The 14,888-nt window shown below is 35.7% G+C and overlaps 1 protein-coding gene across 1 annotated transcript in view; it reads left to right on the top strand.

Moving 5' to 3' along the window:
- kmt2cb (lysine (K)-specific methyltransferase 2Cb) overlaps positions 1-14,888 on the top strand; it is a 142,418-nt gene that overhangs the window by 8,483 nt on the left and 119,047 nt on the right. The window contains exon 4 of the mRNA XM_073849472.1: positions 11,755-11,953. Coding sequence (XP_073705573.1) covers positions 11,755-11,953 — 199 coding nt within the window. The remainder of the gene's footprint in view (positions 1-11,754; positions 11,954-14,888) is intronic.

The following is a 14,888-nucleotide window of genomic DNA, read 5'->3' as shown; positions in this document are numbered from 1 at the left end:
GTTTTAATAAAGAAAATATAAAAATTAAATCTGGTGTCTGAATAATTTTTAGTTTGACTGTATGTGACTGTAATAAAAAACAAAATCTAGTAATATATTTAAAAAAAAAAGTAATGTTAGGAACTTTAATCTGTGAGTCATTTTTTAGACTGATTAATGTCAGTTAATTCAGCTGATTACATATAATGAATTGGACTCTCTAACACTACATCTGTGAGAGAGCACTGTCTAAAGAGCTGTAAAGTTGACTTTAAAGCACAGTACATTGTGGCAACCAGAAAAAGTATCTTGTTACTGGAAAAGCTACACAAATGCGTCATTCGGCTTACTTTTAACAGCTCCAGGGCTTTAGTTAAAACTGCAGATTGTACTTCTGCATTTTTGTATCACCGACCCACTGGACAGCTCACTGACAGTCAGATCAAGCCCACTGCATTATAGGTATTGAAGTTTCAATAGCTTTTAGCCAAATTTAATGTCACAGACTTTTTTCTCTTTTCTCCACCATGTAGCAGATTTATAAAGAAAAATGTGTCTTTCTACTCAATAGACTGCCAAGTTGTCAGCTGTAAATTAACCCTTCACTGTAAAAAGTTTTCACCAGTTTCAACTTAAAAACTTAAGTTTAGCAGCTGCCTTAAAATGTTAAGTTAAACCAACTTAAGTAATTTAAAACTCACAAGTTAAATCAACTCATTTTGATTGTAATCAGTTCAAATGACTTGTAGTTTTTAAGCTGATTTAACTTAAAAACTTAAGGCAGCTGCTGAACTTGGGTTTTTAAGTTGAATCTGGTGAAAACTTTTTACAGTGTAGCATCCAACATTCAGCATCTTGAATGCAAATTTTATACCATTTATCATGCTTTTTGACTCTAAATCTAAAGCAGTAACGCTGTAAGAATACAATCTGTTCTTGTTTATTTACAAAATTAGCCATTATTCATTGTTGAATTAGTTGAAACTGTGGTGGTAGTTTCTTCACTCCTGCGTGGAGCTGTAATAACCAGGTGAATTGTCTTGACACTGCGGGAGAGCTGACGCTGCCTTTGAATGTCAAGTCACTTTCACCTTGGAGGCTGGAACACCCCCACAGTCAATAATACGAGCTGGCATCATTAAAGGTGCTGTCAGTAACTGCTTAGCCTCCTGAACCTCTGTGTCAAGGTCACCACTGAAGTAAATGGCACCATAATTATGAAAGACCCTTCAGTAGCGAGAACTTCTCTAGATCTGAAAAAAATAAGTGCTGCGTCTTGGTGGATGCTGTCAGCCTTTTCATTCCTTTTCTCAAGTTCAGTTCTAACTACGTCTTGACTTTTTCTACAGAAAATGTGAGTGATGTTTGCCTGTGTGAAACTCGCTGCCTCAGTTCTGTTCTGCTGTTTCTAATGTGTTCAGAGTGTTTAGCATTTTTGTCCATTTCAGTTTTGTTTTTTGTTATAAGTGTGCCTGTGTTAATGCCAACTGCATAAATTTTGGCTCAGGTGTTTATTTTTATGGAAATTTTAATATTTCACCCTAAAAAAATCAATTTTACCCTCTGTACAAAAAATACTCACATTCAGGACCTTAAAGGAACACTCCACTTTTTTTGGAAATAGGCTCATTCTCCAACTCCCCCCGAGTTAATAAGTTGATTTTTACTGTTTTGAAATCCATTCAGCCGTTTTCCTGTTCTGGCGATATCACTTTTAGCATAGCTTAGCATAGATCATTGAATCCTATTAGACCAATAGCATCACGTTCAAAAATGACCAACGAGTTTCCATATTTGTCCTATTTATAACTTGACTCTTCTCCAGTGGAAATGTAAAGCTTCAATTTTCTAGGCTGATAAGATTAGGAACTACACTCCCATTCCGGCGTAATAGTCAAGGAAGTTTGCTGCCGTAATAAGGCCGAAGCAGGAGCAGTAATACCACGCAGCGCATGTGCAAATGCTAAACTAGCTGGGAACTTATTTCTGATAATACTCCGCCTGCTTTGGCCATATTACTGCAGCAAACTTCCTTGACTATTACGCCGGAATGGGAGTGTAGTTCCTAATCTTATCAGCCTAGAAACTCACAGCTTTGCATTTCCACCGGTCTTAGTACACGATATAACTACAGAAGAGTCAAGTTTTAAATACAACAAATATGGAAACTCGTTGGTCATTTTTCAACGCGATGCTATTGGTCTAATAGGATTCAATGATCTATGCTAAGCTATGCTAAAAGTGATATCGCCAGAACAGGAAAACAGCTGAATGGATTTCAAAACGTAAAAATCAACTTATTAACTCGGAGGGGAGCTGGAGAATGATCCTATTTCCAAAAAAAGTGGAGTGTTCCTTTAAGGACAAAAATGTCCACATTGAAACCCATTAAAACTGCAATTTTTTAACCCAGGGCCATTTGACTATAAAGTGATGCAATATTTGCTAATAGGCATTCATTCTATCAGCAAGGCTTCACATTTTACATTTTTACCATTTTTTACTAGATTTTTTCAAATTTGGCATATACATTTAAAAAAAAAAAATCTAACACTACATAACAAATATAAATGCCTCAAAATGAATGTTGTTGTTCTTCACTAACACACCCAAGAATCTAATAAGAAAAAAATTCTGCTTAGCATTTAGTATATGGAAATTAACTACTATTTTAAAAATTTTCATAAAAAACACCTGTGGCATTATGTAAACAAACCACATTTAAAGGGTTACAATTCTGAAAATTAATGAATTTTTGGTATCTATGGATAGAACAGATGCTGGTTAAAAAATCAACATCATTGAAAGTGGAAAACAATATTAATAAATCTTATTTTTATGACAGTTTTTGGACATTTGTCTATTTCGCACCCATGTGTAACTTTTTTTTTTTGGACGCACAAGGGTTAATTTGTAGGTTGTTGTGTGTTTTTTTTTTTTTCTTGGGGTGTTTGTAGAATTTTATAAACTGCTGTTTAGATGCTGTGTTTGCAGCATATTGCTATTCAGATACTAAGGTATTCTTTATTTGCATCTTAATTCAAATACTGTCCAGTAGGTGCGCGACTTCTGAAACTTACTTCACAACGTATATTTTATATAGTATTATAATGGGTAGTATGATTGAAATTCATATATGCCATTTTGTCACTGTCATGTGACCTACCAGCGTCAGTTGCTTAAGTTGCGTTCATGCCCACGTAATTACTGTAATTCTGAGATGACAACATGTGATGTTTTACTCTGAGCTGTTTCTATGGCGAAGCTAATAACGCAAAAGCGTTCACATGCTCACAGAACTTGTAATTACAACTTGTAAGTTGGGAACACTCTATGACTTGGACCATGTGACCTCTGTACATTTGTACAACTGACTGCTGCAGATTCATTTAGGCACTACTAGGACGTGAAACAGCTCAGAATAGAGCATCAGAGATGTAGTCATCTAATAATTACTCAAATTACAACTTCACTGCCATTCACAAATCCTCTCCCTTGGCCTCCTGGGTTTGTAGCACGATCTGAGTGTTTTTAGCATGTTCTTGCCGTCTCTAGAGTGTTATTGTTGCTATTCAGTTCGCAGGTTTTTAAGCATGTTCTTACTAGGGATGCACCGAAATGAAAATTCTTGGCCGAAACCGAACAAAATGACACACTGGACCGAAGGCCGATTACCAAACACATTTTTTTTCTTGTTTTTCCCCCATGTATTTTGCCAATTTTTTTTCACCATTGCATATATTAAATAGCCAATATTTGCTTTTTACAGTTTTGTCTTGCTTTTCAAAGAACAAAATGAATTACAAAACAATTTAAAAATATTCAACACTGAACATTTGTAAAATTCTCATAGACATTATAGCCTACCAACAAGGCTCAATTTAACTTAAAAATTATTATGTTAGTAAAATAATATTCTTTGAACATTTTAAAGACATGTGTTTTTAATGTACAAATAAATGTTAGGAGAATGTTATAATACATGTATTAATAGAGCTGTTGTAGTGATCGTTGTCATTATTTTTGTCTTACTTTTATATTTTATTTTACAGAACAACAGTAAAATTACAATACTAACATTTATGAATGTTGACTTTTATTTTGGCGGAAACCCGCAAGAAGACCTGAGTACTACTTTTTGCTGACAGCAGCTGATTTATGAATGATTTTCATCTCACAGATTTCTCTCACGCTTTGGACTTTAAACCCTGGCTAAGGAGCTTGTGCAGCGCTGTCAGAATAAATACAATTTGTGCGTGTATTAGACAACACAACATCTGTAGTTAATTTACTAATGGATGATTTCAGTCATCATACAGTAACCAGCAACAACCACCCCTTTCTCTTCTCATGGAAGACATGCGATGCGATACCAAACAGTCTCTCGCTGTCTGTGCTTGCAATGATTGCCTTACTTGGACAGTTTTAAATGCTTCAACACTACCAACATGTTTGCTGCATTAGTGCGTGCATCTATTTGATTGTGTCACGTCATTGTTCGGTATAATTTATTTGGCCTTTTTCGCTTATTCAGCTTTTTTTTTGCTATTTTCAGAAAAATAATTTTGGTTGCTGAACATTCAGTGCATCCCTACTTTTCAGGTGTTTTGAGCACATTGCTGTTTAGTTTCTAAGTTCCGAGTGTTTTAGCATGTTGCTATGCATTTTACAGGCTTTCCTAACAGTGCTTAGCATGTTCTTACCATTTGTAGTCTGTTGTGGGTGTTTGCAATCTTGCTATTCAAATGCGATAGTATTTCTACTGTTTTTAGCACATTGCTGTTCAGTTGCTAAGGTATTCTGAGTTTTTTTCCACATCTTTACTGTTTCTAGGGTGTGAGTGTTTAGCATGTTGCTATGCAGTTTGTAGGGTGTTTTTAGCACGTTTATATGTTTCTAGGGTGTTTCTGAGTGTTTGTAGCAATTTACTCTTTAGATCTTAACAGTGTTTTGCAGCACATTGCTGTTTAGTTTCTAAGGTGTTCTGAGTGCTTTAGCATGTTGTTATTCCGTCTACGGGCTTTTCTGACTGTGTTTAGCATGTTTTACCATTTCTAGGCTGTTTTTGAGTTTCTTTTATCATTACTGTTTCTAGGTTATGAGTGTTTTAGTATGTTATTCAGTTTATAGGGTGTTTTCAGCCTGGTGTTCTATGTTTGTAGCAAATTACTATTCAGATGCTCACAGTGTTTTTTTAGCACATTACTGTTTAGTTTCTTAGGTGCTCTGAGATCTGATGTTTAGCATGTCACTATTCAGACACTAAGATATTCTTGGTAGTATGTTTTTAGCATGTTGCTATTCAGTTTATAGGCTTTTCTTGCTATTCAGACGCTGTAGTGTTTTCAGTGTTTTTAGCATATTGCTGTTTAGTTGCTAAGGTATTCTAAGTTTATTTGATCATCTTTTTACTGTTTCTCGGCTGTATTTTAGCATGTTGCAATTCAGTTTGTGGGGTGTTTCTAGCACATTATTACTGTTTTTAGGGTGTTCGTAGCAAATTACTATTCACACGCTAACACTAGTGTTTTAGCACATTTAGTTTTTAATGTATTCTGAGTATTTGAGCATGTTGCTGTACAGACATTTAAGTATTCTTTGTGTGTTTTTAGCATGCTGCTGTTTAATCGTTATAGTGTTCTGAGCGTTTTTAGCATGCTAAGGTGTTTTAAAGCTAAAGTGCTAAAGCATGTCCTTACGTTTCAAGGGTGTTCTGAGTGTTTGTAGTATATCACTAATCAGATGTTAACATTGTTTTTAGCACATTGATGTTTAGTTTCGGTGTTCTAAATTCTGAGTGTGTTTAGCATATCACTGCTCAAATGCTAAAGTATTCTTGATAGTATGTTTTTTAGCATGTTGTTGTTTAGTTGCTGAAGTGTTCTGAGTGTTTTAGCATGTTGCTATTCAGTTTGTAGGGGTTTCTGTGCGTTTTAGCATGTTCTTACTGTTATTAGCAGGGCTCTCAAGTCTCACGCATTCACCATGAGACACACGCATTTCAACCAGTTCGCACGCTCTCACGCCACACCTTGTATTTCTCACGCTGAAAAGTAAGGGATAACTTGTCCCGCTATATGGTGTTAATGGAAAGCTCATAGCTGTCATGAGAGTTAAATGGCACCTAGTCTCGCGTAGCCAGACCTTCAGACTGACGGCTGAAGGTCTGGAATTCATGGAAGCTTTAGTTGGCCAAGGCCCGCCCATAAGACCGTTTGATTGACATGTCAAACAACCAATCACAGTTCGTTTCGTTCAGTGTCACGTTTCGGGGCGTGGAGTTGCTCCCACAACAACAGACTAGCGTGCAACAAGTCATTCATTGAAATAACCAGCATTGAAAGATAACGAAGAAGAGGGAGAACAAGCAGTAAGTCAGTAATTTGTTCGCGAACGTGGCAAATGTGTATAACAACAATGGCGTCTGCATAAGCACCTTTTAGCAAAACGCTGAATTAATCAGTCTGCGCTTTGTTTCCCGGCGGACCGAATATAAACGCGACACTCGCGTCTCCTGGAAATCCGGTCAAATTCATCGAATCAGATGACGACTTCGACATTCCTGAAGTGTTTCCAGTTAAGTGTACCATATGCATCAGACGTTTAGCCAACGTTCCGTGGGCGTGACGTCTGAGGCTGAGACTAAATGGCACCTACCAGCCAAAAAATTAGAATTTGCTGTTTTCTGGTATATTACGTGATCCGGCTACAATCACGATCGTCACTAGGCAACGTAGACGCGCACACACGGGACAAGGCCAGCGGTGGAATCGTTGCGGGGCTGCCACTTTCTCTCGCAGTGGAAGCGTTTAGTACAGCTGAGGAGGTGGTCGCGTTGCGGTCTCGGAGCGGACGTTGCCATTTGTATTTACTAGAAACTAAATAAATGCAGCAGGGTTTTCATATTTATTTTTATTTATTTATTTATTCCATTTTACGATTCCTAGACAAAATCACTTGCCTGTGATCAAAGATAGTGAGAACTGATGTTGGGGATTATAGCCAAATTTGTGCGAAATTATTAGTTCTTCGACAGCTTTAACTAATTGTGGGCCTGAAATTAAGGAAAAGACAAGATAATTGGTAAATCTGCTAAAAAAGACAGACAAATTCATCCAAATAAAATAAATTGTTTTATATGTTTCAAAACACAAATCTATCAACATTGTTGGGAAGGTTATTTTGGAAATAGGCTGTAATAGGCTACAGATTAAATTTCCCTATTTAAAATGTAATTTAAAAGTAGTGTAACTATTTCATTTGCTTTAGAGGTAATGTAACATTACATTTGATTACTACATTTCTAAGGAATGTTTTCAACTGTTAATCCTTTTAAAAACTTTTTAAGCAAGCAGGTTTACCTTACAGTAGCACTCAACACTAATTACTGTCAATTTTACAAAATCCTTCATCACTTGAATTAAGATTATAATAATTTAATTTTAATGCACAGCCACCACAAAATCTTTAGCACCTCTGTTTAACTCCTGCTGTTTAGTTTGCTCGTTTGGGGCCAAATTTCTTTTTTTACTTTTGATACATATGCATTTTTGAAATATTTAAAACATTTTATTTTTATGAATTTGACTTATCAAATCTACCAGTTGTTATATTTTTTATTTTGTGCTGGTTAATTATGAACAATAGATAGTTGAACTTTTACCAAAAACTGGAGAGAATTGCGTGGGGCCGAGGGGCCGCTGCTGCAAATATTTGAGTGGCTCCTCCCCTAACAGATAAAATCTCACTCCAAACTTTTTCCAAAACTTGAGAGCCCTGGTTATTAGAGTGTCCTGAGTGTGTTTAGCATATTGCTATTTAAATGCAAAAGTATTCTTGTTGTGTTTTTCAGCACGCTGCTGTTCAGTTGCTGAGGTTTTCTGAGTGTTTAGCATGTTCATACAGTTTCTGTTTCATATTCTTACCATTTCTAGGCTTTTTCTCAGTGTTTGTAACATTGCTATTCAAACACTATAGTATTCTCCATGTTTTTACCACATTGCTGTTTAGTTGCTGAGGTGTTCTCTGTTTTTAGCTTGTTCTTGCTAGGATTTCTAGGGTGTGAGTTGTTTTATGTTGCTATTCAGTTTATAGGGTGTTTCTAGCACATTCTTACTGTTTCTAGGGTGTTCTGAGTGTTTGTAGCAAATTGCAATTCACATGCTAACACTAGTGTTTTAGCACATTTCGTTTTTATTAGTATTTCAGCCTTCAAGTCTCTATGATATTCTGATGTCTAGATTTGACTCTTGTCCCTCCTTCAGCGTAAGAATCATCTTAAATTTCTTAGAAAGGTAATGGCACATCTCTGCAACAACCTGCACAGTTTGAGAAATCAGTTCACATCTCAAATTGGCACCAAATGTTATGGGATGAGTTGCTGAAGTTTAATACAAAGCGTTCCTAACCATAAGCAATGCTAATATTGATGCTTTAGTTAACAAGAACCAGTAACTAGTTTTGTTTGCAAATTGACCCTAATTTGTAGTGTCTGTTGTAGTTCCATCGAAGCCCTATACGATTAGACTGCAGCGGCTGGGATGAATACAGGAGGTGGTTGACTGCAGCTGTGGTTTCAATGCGTTCTATTTTAGACCACAACTAGATCTCGACTCACTAGGCGCTCTTAGTCACAGGTGACTCACACCTCTAATTGACCACTATGTGTACCTTCTGAGGCGACGTTTTCCCGATTTCTCTCTTATTAACACATGGCACATGTGCTCTGCATATTTCCCCATAAATCAAAAAGCATTCTTGTTTGTGATCGAACAGGGAAAACAAAGATCTTGGGTCTTTTTACACTTTTGTTTTGCAGGCTGCTGTTGACATTGTACAAACCCAGGCGTTGTTCACATGTCATTCGGGATCTTTAAAAACTAAACGCATTGGCCTGAAACTGAAAGGCTGGTTTGCTGGAAACAATTAGCATTGTTTAGAATAAACAAACATTTGATGGATGAAAATTCATTTGAGGCAAAGGTACGCAGTCAGAGGCCACTCAGGCTTGTCAGTCTCATTAGCCGAGGCACTGACTTTCATTTTGAGGGATTCAATGCTTTGACTGACATGGAAATCTCACCTTTCGGTTAAAAGAAGCAGTCGTCTTTTTGATAAATGTGTAATTTGTGTGTTTACTCCACAATGAAAATACATATTAGCTGGACAAGCCTGAACAATATACAGTTTTTTTGTTTTTTTTTTGGTGTCATTTGCGCTAAAGAGGCTGCTTGTAAATCTGTTACTTATGGAAGAAATTTTAAATGATCAAAAATGACAGAAATAGACATCTTTAAAACTAATTTATGTTTAAAATCTTAGTTAAATGTCACAAGACGCTACATTAACTTATGCAATTGTTCTGTGCAGTTGAAATGTTAAATAAACATGGAACCACTTCATATTAAGAGTATTTAATTACTTGCAAGCATTAGGATTAGTTCACTTCCAGATTAAACATTTCTGGATAATTTACTCATCCCCATGTCATCCACAATGTTCTTGTCTTTTTTCTTTAGTCACAAAGAATTTAAGGTTTTTGAGGAAAACATTTTGTGGATTTTTCTTCATATAGTGGACTTCAACGGGGATCAATGGGTTAAAGGTCCAAAATGCAGATTCAAAGGGCTCTACACAATCCTAGCCAAAGAATAAGGGTCTTATTTAGTAAAATGATTGGTCATTTTCTAAAAAAAATAGTACAAATGTATTTACTTTTTAACCACAAATGAAAAAGATGGCATTTTTGGATAGCGTTTTGCCCTACCCTACCTTTTTGAACTGGAGTGCACAGACAAAGAACAAACCATGTGTGACTTTTTTCTTTTCCTACGCCCATAGCAGAGCTAGTGCAAGGTGAGCTTTTGTGGTTTAAAAATTCAGTTGAGGTCAAAAGTTTACATACATGCTGCATAATCTGCAAAATGTTAATTATTTTACTAAAATAAGAGGGATCATACAAAATGCATGTTCTTTTTTATTTAGTACTGACCTGTATAAGATATTTGACATAAAAAATTTGATTGTAAAAATTAACCCGCTCAAAAGTTTACATACACTTGATTCTTAATACTTGATTCGTAAATGCTGTTTTTTTTTTAGTGATAGTTGTTCATGAGTCCCTTGTGTTTGTCCTGAACAGTTAAACTGCCTGCTGTTCTTCAGAAAAATCATTCAGGTCCAACAAATTCTTTGGTTTTTCAGCATTTTTGTGTATTGGAACCCTTTCCAACAATGACAGTGATTTTGAGATACATCTTTTCACACTGAAGACAACTGAGGGACTCATATGCAACTATTACAGAAGGTTCAAACACCGACTAATGCTTCAGAAGGAAAAATTATGCATTAAGAGCAAAAAGAAAACTTTTTGAATTTGAAGATCAGGATAAATTTGACTTATTTTGTTTTCTGGAAAACATGTAGTTATCTTCTGTAGCTTCTGAAGGGCGGTACTAATTGAAAAAAATATGATATTTAGCTAAAAGAAATGAACACAAAAGAAAAATGTACGCATTGTTATTCTGTTCAAAAGTATTCACCCCCTGGCTCTTAATGCATTATTTTTCCTTCTGGAGCATCAGTGACCGTTTGAACCATCTGTAGTAGTTGTATATGACTCAGTTGTCCTCAGTGTGAAAAGATGGATCTCAACATCATACAGTCATTGTTGAAAAGGTTTTACTGTAAATACACAAAAATGCTAAAAAAATAAAGAATTTGTGGGACCTGAAAGTTTTTTTCTGAAGAACAGTGGGCAATTTAACTGTTCAGAACAAACAAGGGACTCATGTGGATCATTCAGGTAACAACACAGTATTAAGAATCAGGTGTATGTAAACTTTTGAACTAACTATTATCTTCTCTTGTGAACTGTATGTAAACATATTTTAACTGAAATATTTTATTTAGGTCACTACTACATAAAAAATAACATGCATTTTGTATGATCCCTCTATTTTGGTAAAATAATTAACATTTTCAGAATCAACAGATTCTGTAAGGTCTATGTAAATGTTTGACCTCAACTGTATGTAAATTTTAATTTTATTTAAAAAAATGGCAGATTGTTTCGCTATATAAGACCCTTATTCCTCAGCTGAAATCGTGGAGAGCCCTTTGAAACTGCATTGAAACCGCAATTTGGACCTTCAACCCGTTGGCTCCCATTGAAGTCCACTATATGGAGAAAAATCCTGGAATGTTTTTTCCTCAAAAACCTTAATTTCTTTCGAAGAAAGATGACATGAGAGTGAGTAAATCATCAGGGATTTTTTATTCTGGAAGTGAGCTCATTCTTAAAGACATTTAATATGTACTATGGTCATGAATACATCTTTCAAATTAGTACTTTTTTGCATGTTTGTTTTAATTTCAAAGTGGTTTTCTGTCTGAGATCATCATCAAGATGGCTGCTGAATGAACTGACTTTCCTAAAAGGACTTTGAACTTGCTCCGTCTCCTCCAACAGAGTATCTGAGAGCAATTAACGATCCATGCTCTTTGATGCTGTTTGTGTTCGAGAACTCACTGATGTGCAAGTGAAATCGTGATTGGTAACATAAATAAATGACGTCAAGTTTGTTTTTAACAGCATTTAGTTTTTTTCCTCCCAATGACCCACATTCTGGCATAAATGACATATACAATTCTAAATGTACAAAAATATTTCATACTATCACTGTGATGTGTCATCTTTATTTGATTAGCAGGTGAAACACTTATGCATTTAAGGGTTAAATCGTATCAGTTTTGTCCAAAATGTCTACTTTGCAGCTTTAATTAACAAGAATGTGTCTCTCTTTCTGTTTCTCTCGTCAATCACTAAAGGGCAGCAGGAGGAGACGGCGGGCGCCTCTGCCGTGGCAGTTTCAGCAGAGGGGGAGGAAGAGGAGCAGTCGTCATCCCCTCTTCCTGCGAGCCCTGAGACGGGGGCGGCACAAACATCATCAGCCTCTGGAGAAGCTAAAAGCAGGTCAGAGCAGCATCCTCTCGCCAGGCTGAGTCACCGCTGGCGTGGGAAGCATGCGCATGCGGACGTGTGTGTGTGTGTGTGTCAGTGTGAACGTTTGTGAATGGCTTCATATTTTGAGTCTTTTTGACTGTATTGCTAGCCTGGAAAAATCCAGACCCTAATCTATTGAGATTAAGGGTCTGGCATCGAGCAATGAAAAGTGTCTAACTCGAGGGGCGGCACCAAGCATGCATTTGAAACTCTCAATGCATGCAACTGGATAACGCCACGACCAATCACTAAGTTTTCATTAACCCCATACGCTTAGCTATCAGCGGAGCTAACTGATAGATTAAACTCTTGCCGTATCCAGTCGGCAAAACAGCAAAAAAGTCCTTCTTGCAAAGGAACGATTCGAGCGCGGTTTTCTGTTCCTCTTTTATATGAAAAGCCAAGTCTAACTCGTTCATTGTAGCGGCCAAAGCCATTTCAAACAACTGGTGTTCATCTGTTTACTAATGATTCCGGACGTCGCAGCGCTGTTGTCATCAGTTTAGCTCGCCTCTGGCCCGCCTACATCAGATACACCGATCTGATTGGTTCCCAGAACTGCTTACGTGATGCAGTAATGTGGATCATTGCTCGATGCCAGAGTGTCTTGCAGAGACAATTCAAATTGTGCTCTCGCGAGACCTCAGGATTTCCAGGGTACTGTATTGCGCCTTTCTACCAAAATCTCAAAATGAAAGGTCAAACGATGAATGCCCGATAGCACACGTGTGTGCCGAAGTATGTATTGCTACATGTGCATGTATTGCTGCTGGCTACCATTCTCGCTTAACATGGGGGGATGGGCACTTGTTCAGCTTACTGAAAGAGCATTCTGGGTAAAGACGACTGCAGTGCAGGAACCCAGGAAGAAGCACTAGCGCGGCACAGCCCTCCAGCTCAGAGAGTTCACTGTGTTTCCAGGAGCACAAAGATCAGTGAGGTGCTACATGAGGCCAACTGCACTATGCATCCTGTGTGCAGTATGCAGATTTTCTGTTTACATTTCCTAAATGTGCATCAAGTGCTCAGTATGACCTTACATTTGAGTGTGACATGACACAGAAATAATTAGATTATTGGTCATAGATTGAATTAATTTATTGTTCAGAATAGAATAGTGGCTCACTACTTACTGAATATTGTACAGTATACACTGTATGCATTAAGTATACAAATAGTGGTATGTTAACCACTATTTTTTGCATTTTAAAAAAAAGCCATATGCATTGTGTACAATATATTTTTAAAGCAAAAAAAAAAAAAAAATATATATATATATATATATATATATATTAGTGGTGGGCCGTTATCGGCGTTAACGTGCTGCGTTAACGTGAGACTTTTATCGGGCGATAAAAAAAATATCGCCGTTAATCTATTCTCAAAATTGGGTTGGGAGCTGGGTCTAAACTACGCAAGCTATGATGACTTTCACCTTGATAGTTTAACGCGGATGTATACCAAAGACTATAGAATATCGCGCGTTTATGTCTCCTCCGCCAAAACACAGACGGGATCACGTCGTCCTCCATTCATAAAAACCGAATCTACTATAGCGCGAAATGCCACGTAAATTCGTCATTTTTTGGATTCATAAATCAAATATGGTCTGTCACTTAATTCAAATCGCGATATGGACTAGTGTCTGTGAAAACTGAAATGCAAAAAGACCGTTTTAATATGAATCCGGTATGTTCCGTTTGCCTAGCTGTATGAAATTCATACTATGAATGGTGGAGACGCGCTTTTACTACACGCATACTGAAACACACGTGACGCTCCCGGTAATTTTTGGCATTTGCATCTCACATGAACAGATAAACTCAATCTCCAAAACTGCTGTGAGTGTCACTTATACCATTTCATTTGAGAAAACTCGCATCATGTCATACTGTATACACAGAAACTTCACGGCAACCTGTCAAAATAAAAGTACGGCGTAACATGTTTAGTCATTATTTGGGTAGCACACATATTCTGAATGCCTTCAGCAGAATTCAAATTAGCCATTTTAATCTAGATTAATCTAGATTAATTCCAAGATTTAATCTAGATTAATCTAGATTAAAAAAATTAATCTATGCCCACCCCTAATATATATATATATATATATATAATAAATTTGAACTGAAATAAGTTAATATATATATATATATATAATATATATATATATATATAAACTTTAATTTATTTTATTAATTTAAACTTTTTTCAATAAGATTATAATTTTAAACTAAAATAAATATTAAAATGTAAAAAATTAAATGAAGAAAAAAATGTGTCACGGGTGCAATTAGAATTTTGCAAGCTAAGTGTATTAAATGTATACAAAATATATAGTTACAGATTACATAACTTAAAAATATAAAGACATAAATATATTTTTATACTGGTACATCTCTTTAATTTCCAATTTATTTAGACGTTTATGCCAAGTTTGTGTATGGTTGTATATGTATGCCAAATACAAAACAATACACCAAAATATACAAATAAGTATATAATAATACAGCAGGAAGTGGCATACAGTTATCATCCTGAAAATATCTTGATTTTTTTTTTTAATCTGAAAATATGTAATATAACTGTTGGCATCAATTAATGAGAAAAAGTATGAGAAACTAATAATTAAAAAAAATATATAAAATACATTTTAACTGAAATAAATTAAAATATATAAAAAACCTAATTATTTTATTCATTTTAACTTTTATTTTAGATAAGATTATAATTGTAAAACTGAAATAAAAATTTAAATGTAAAAAAAAACATGTCATGGGTACAATTAGAAGTTTGTAAGATCACTGTATTAAATGTATACAATATATATAGCTACAGATTAAATGACCTAAAAATATAAAGACATAAATATATTTTTATATTGATACGTCTCTTTAATTTTTAA

This window comes from Garra rufa, chromosome 10, assembly GCF_049309525.1.
Source record: "Garra rufa chromosome 10, GarRuf1.0, whole genome shotgun sequence".
NCBI classification, from domain to species: Eukaryota; Metazoa; Chordata; class Actinopteri; order Cypriniformes; family Cyprinidae; genus Garra; species Garra rufa.
This window is presented reverse-complemented; position numbering and strand designations above follow the sequence as displayed.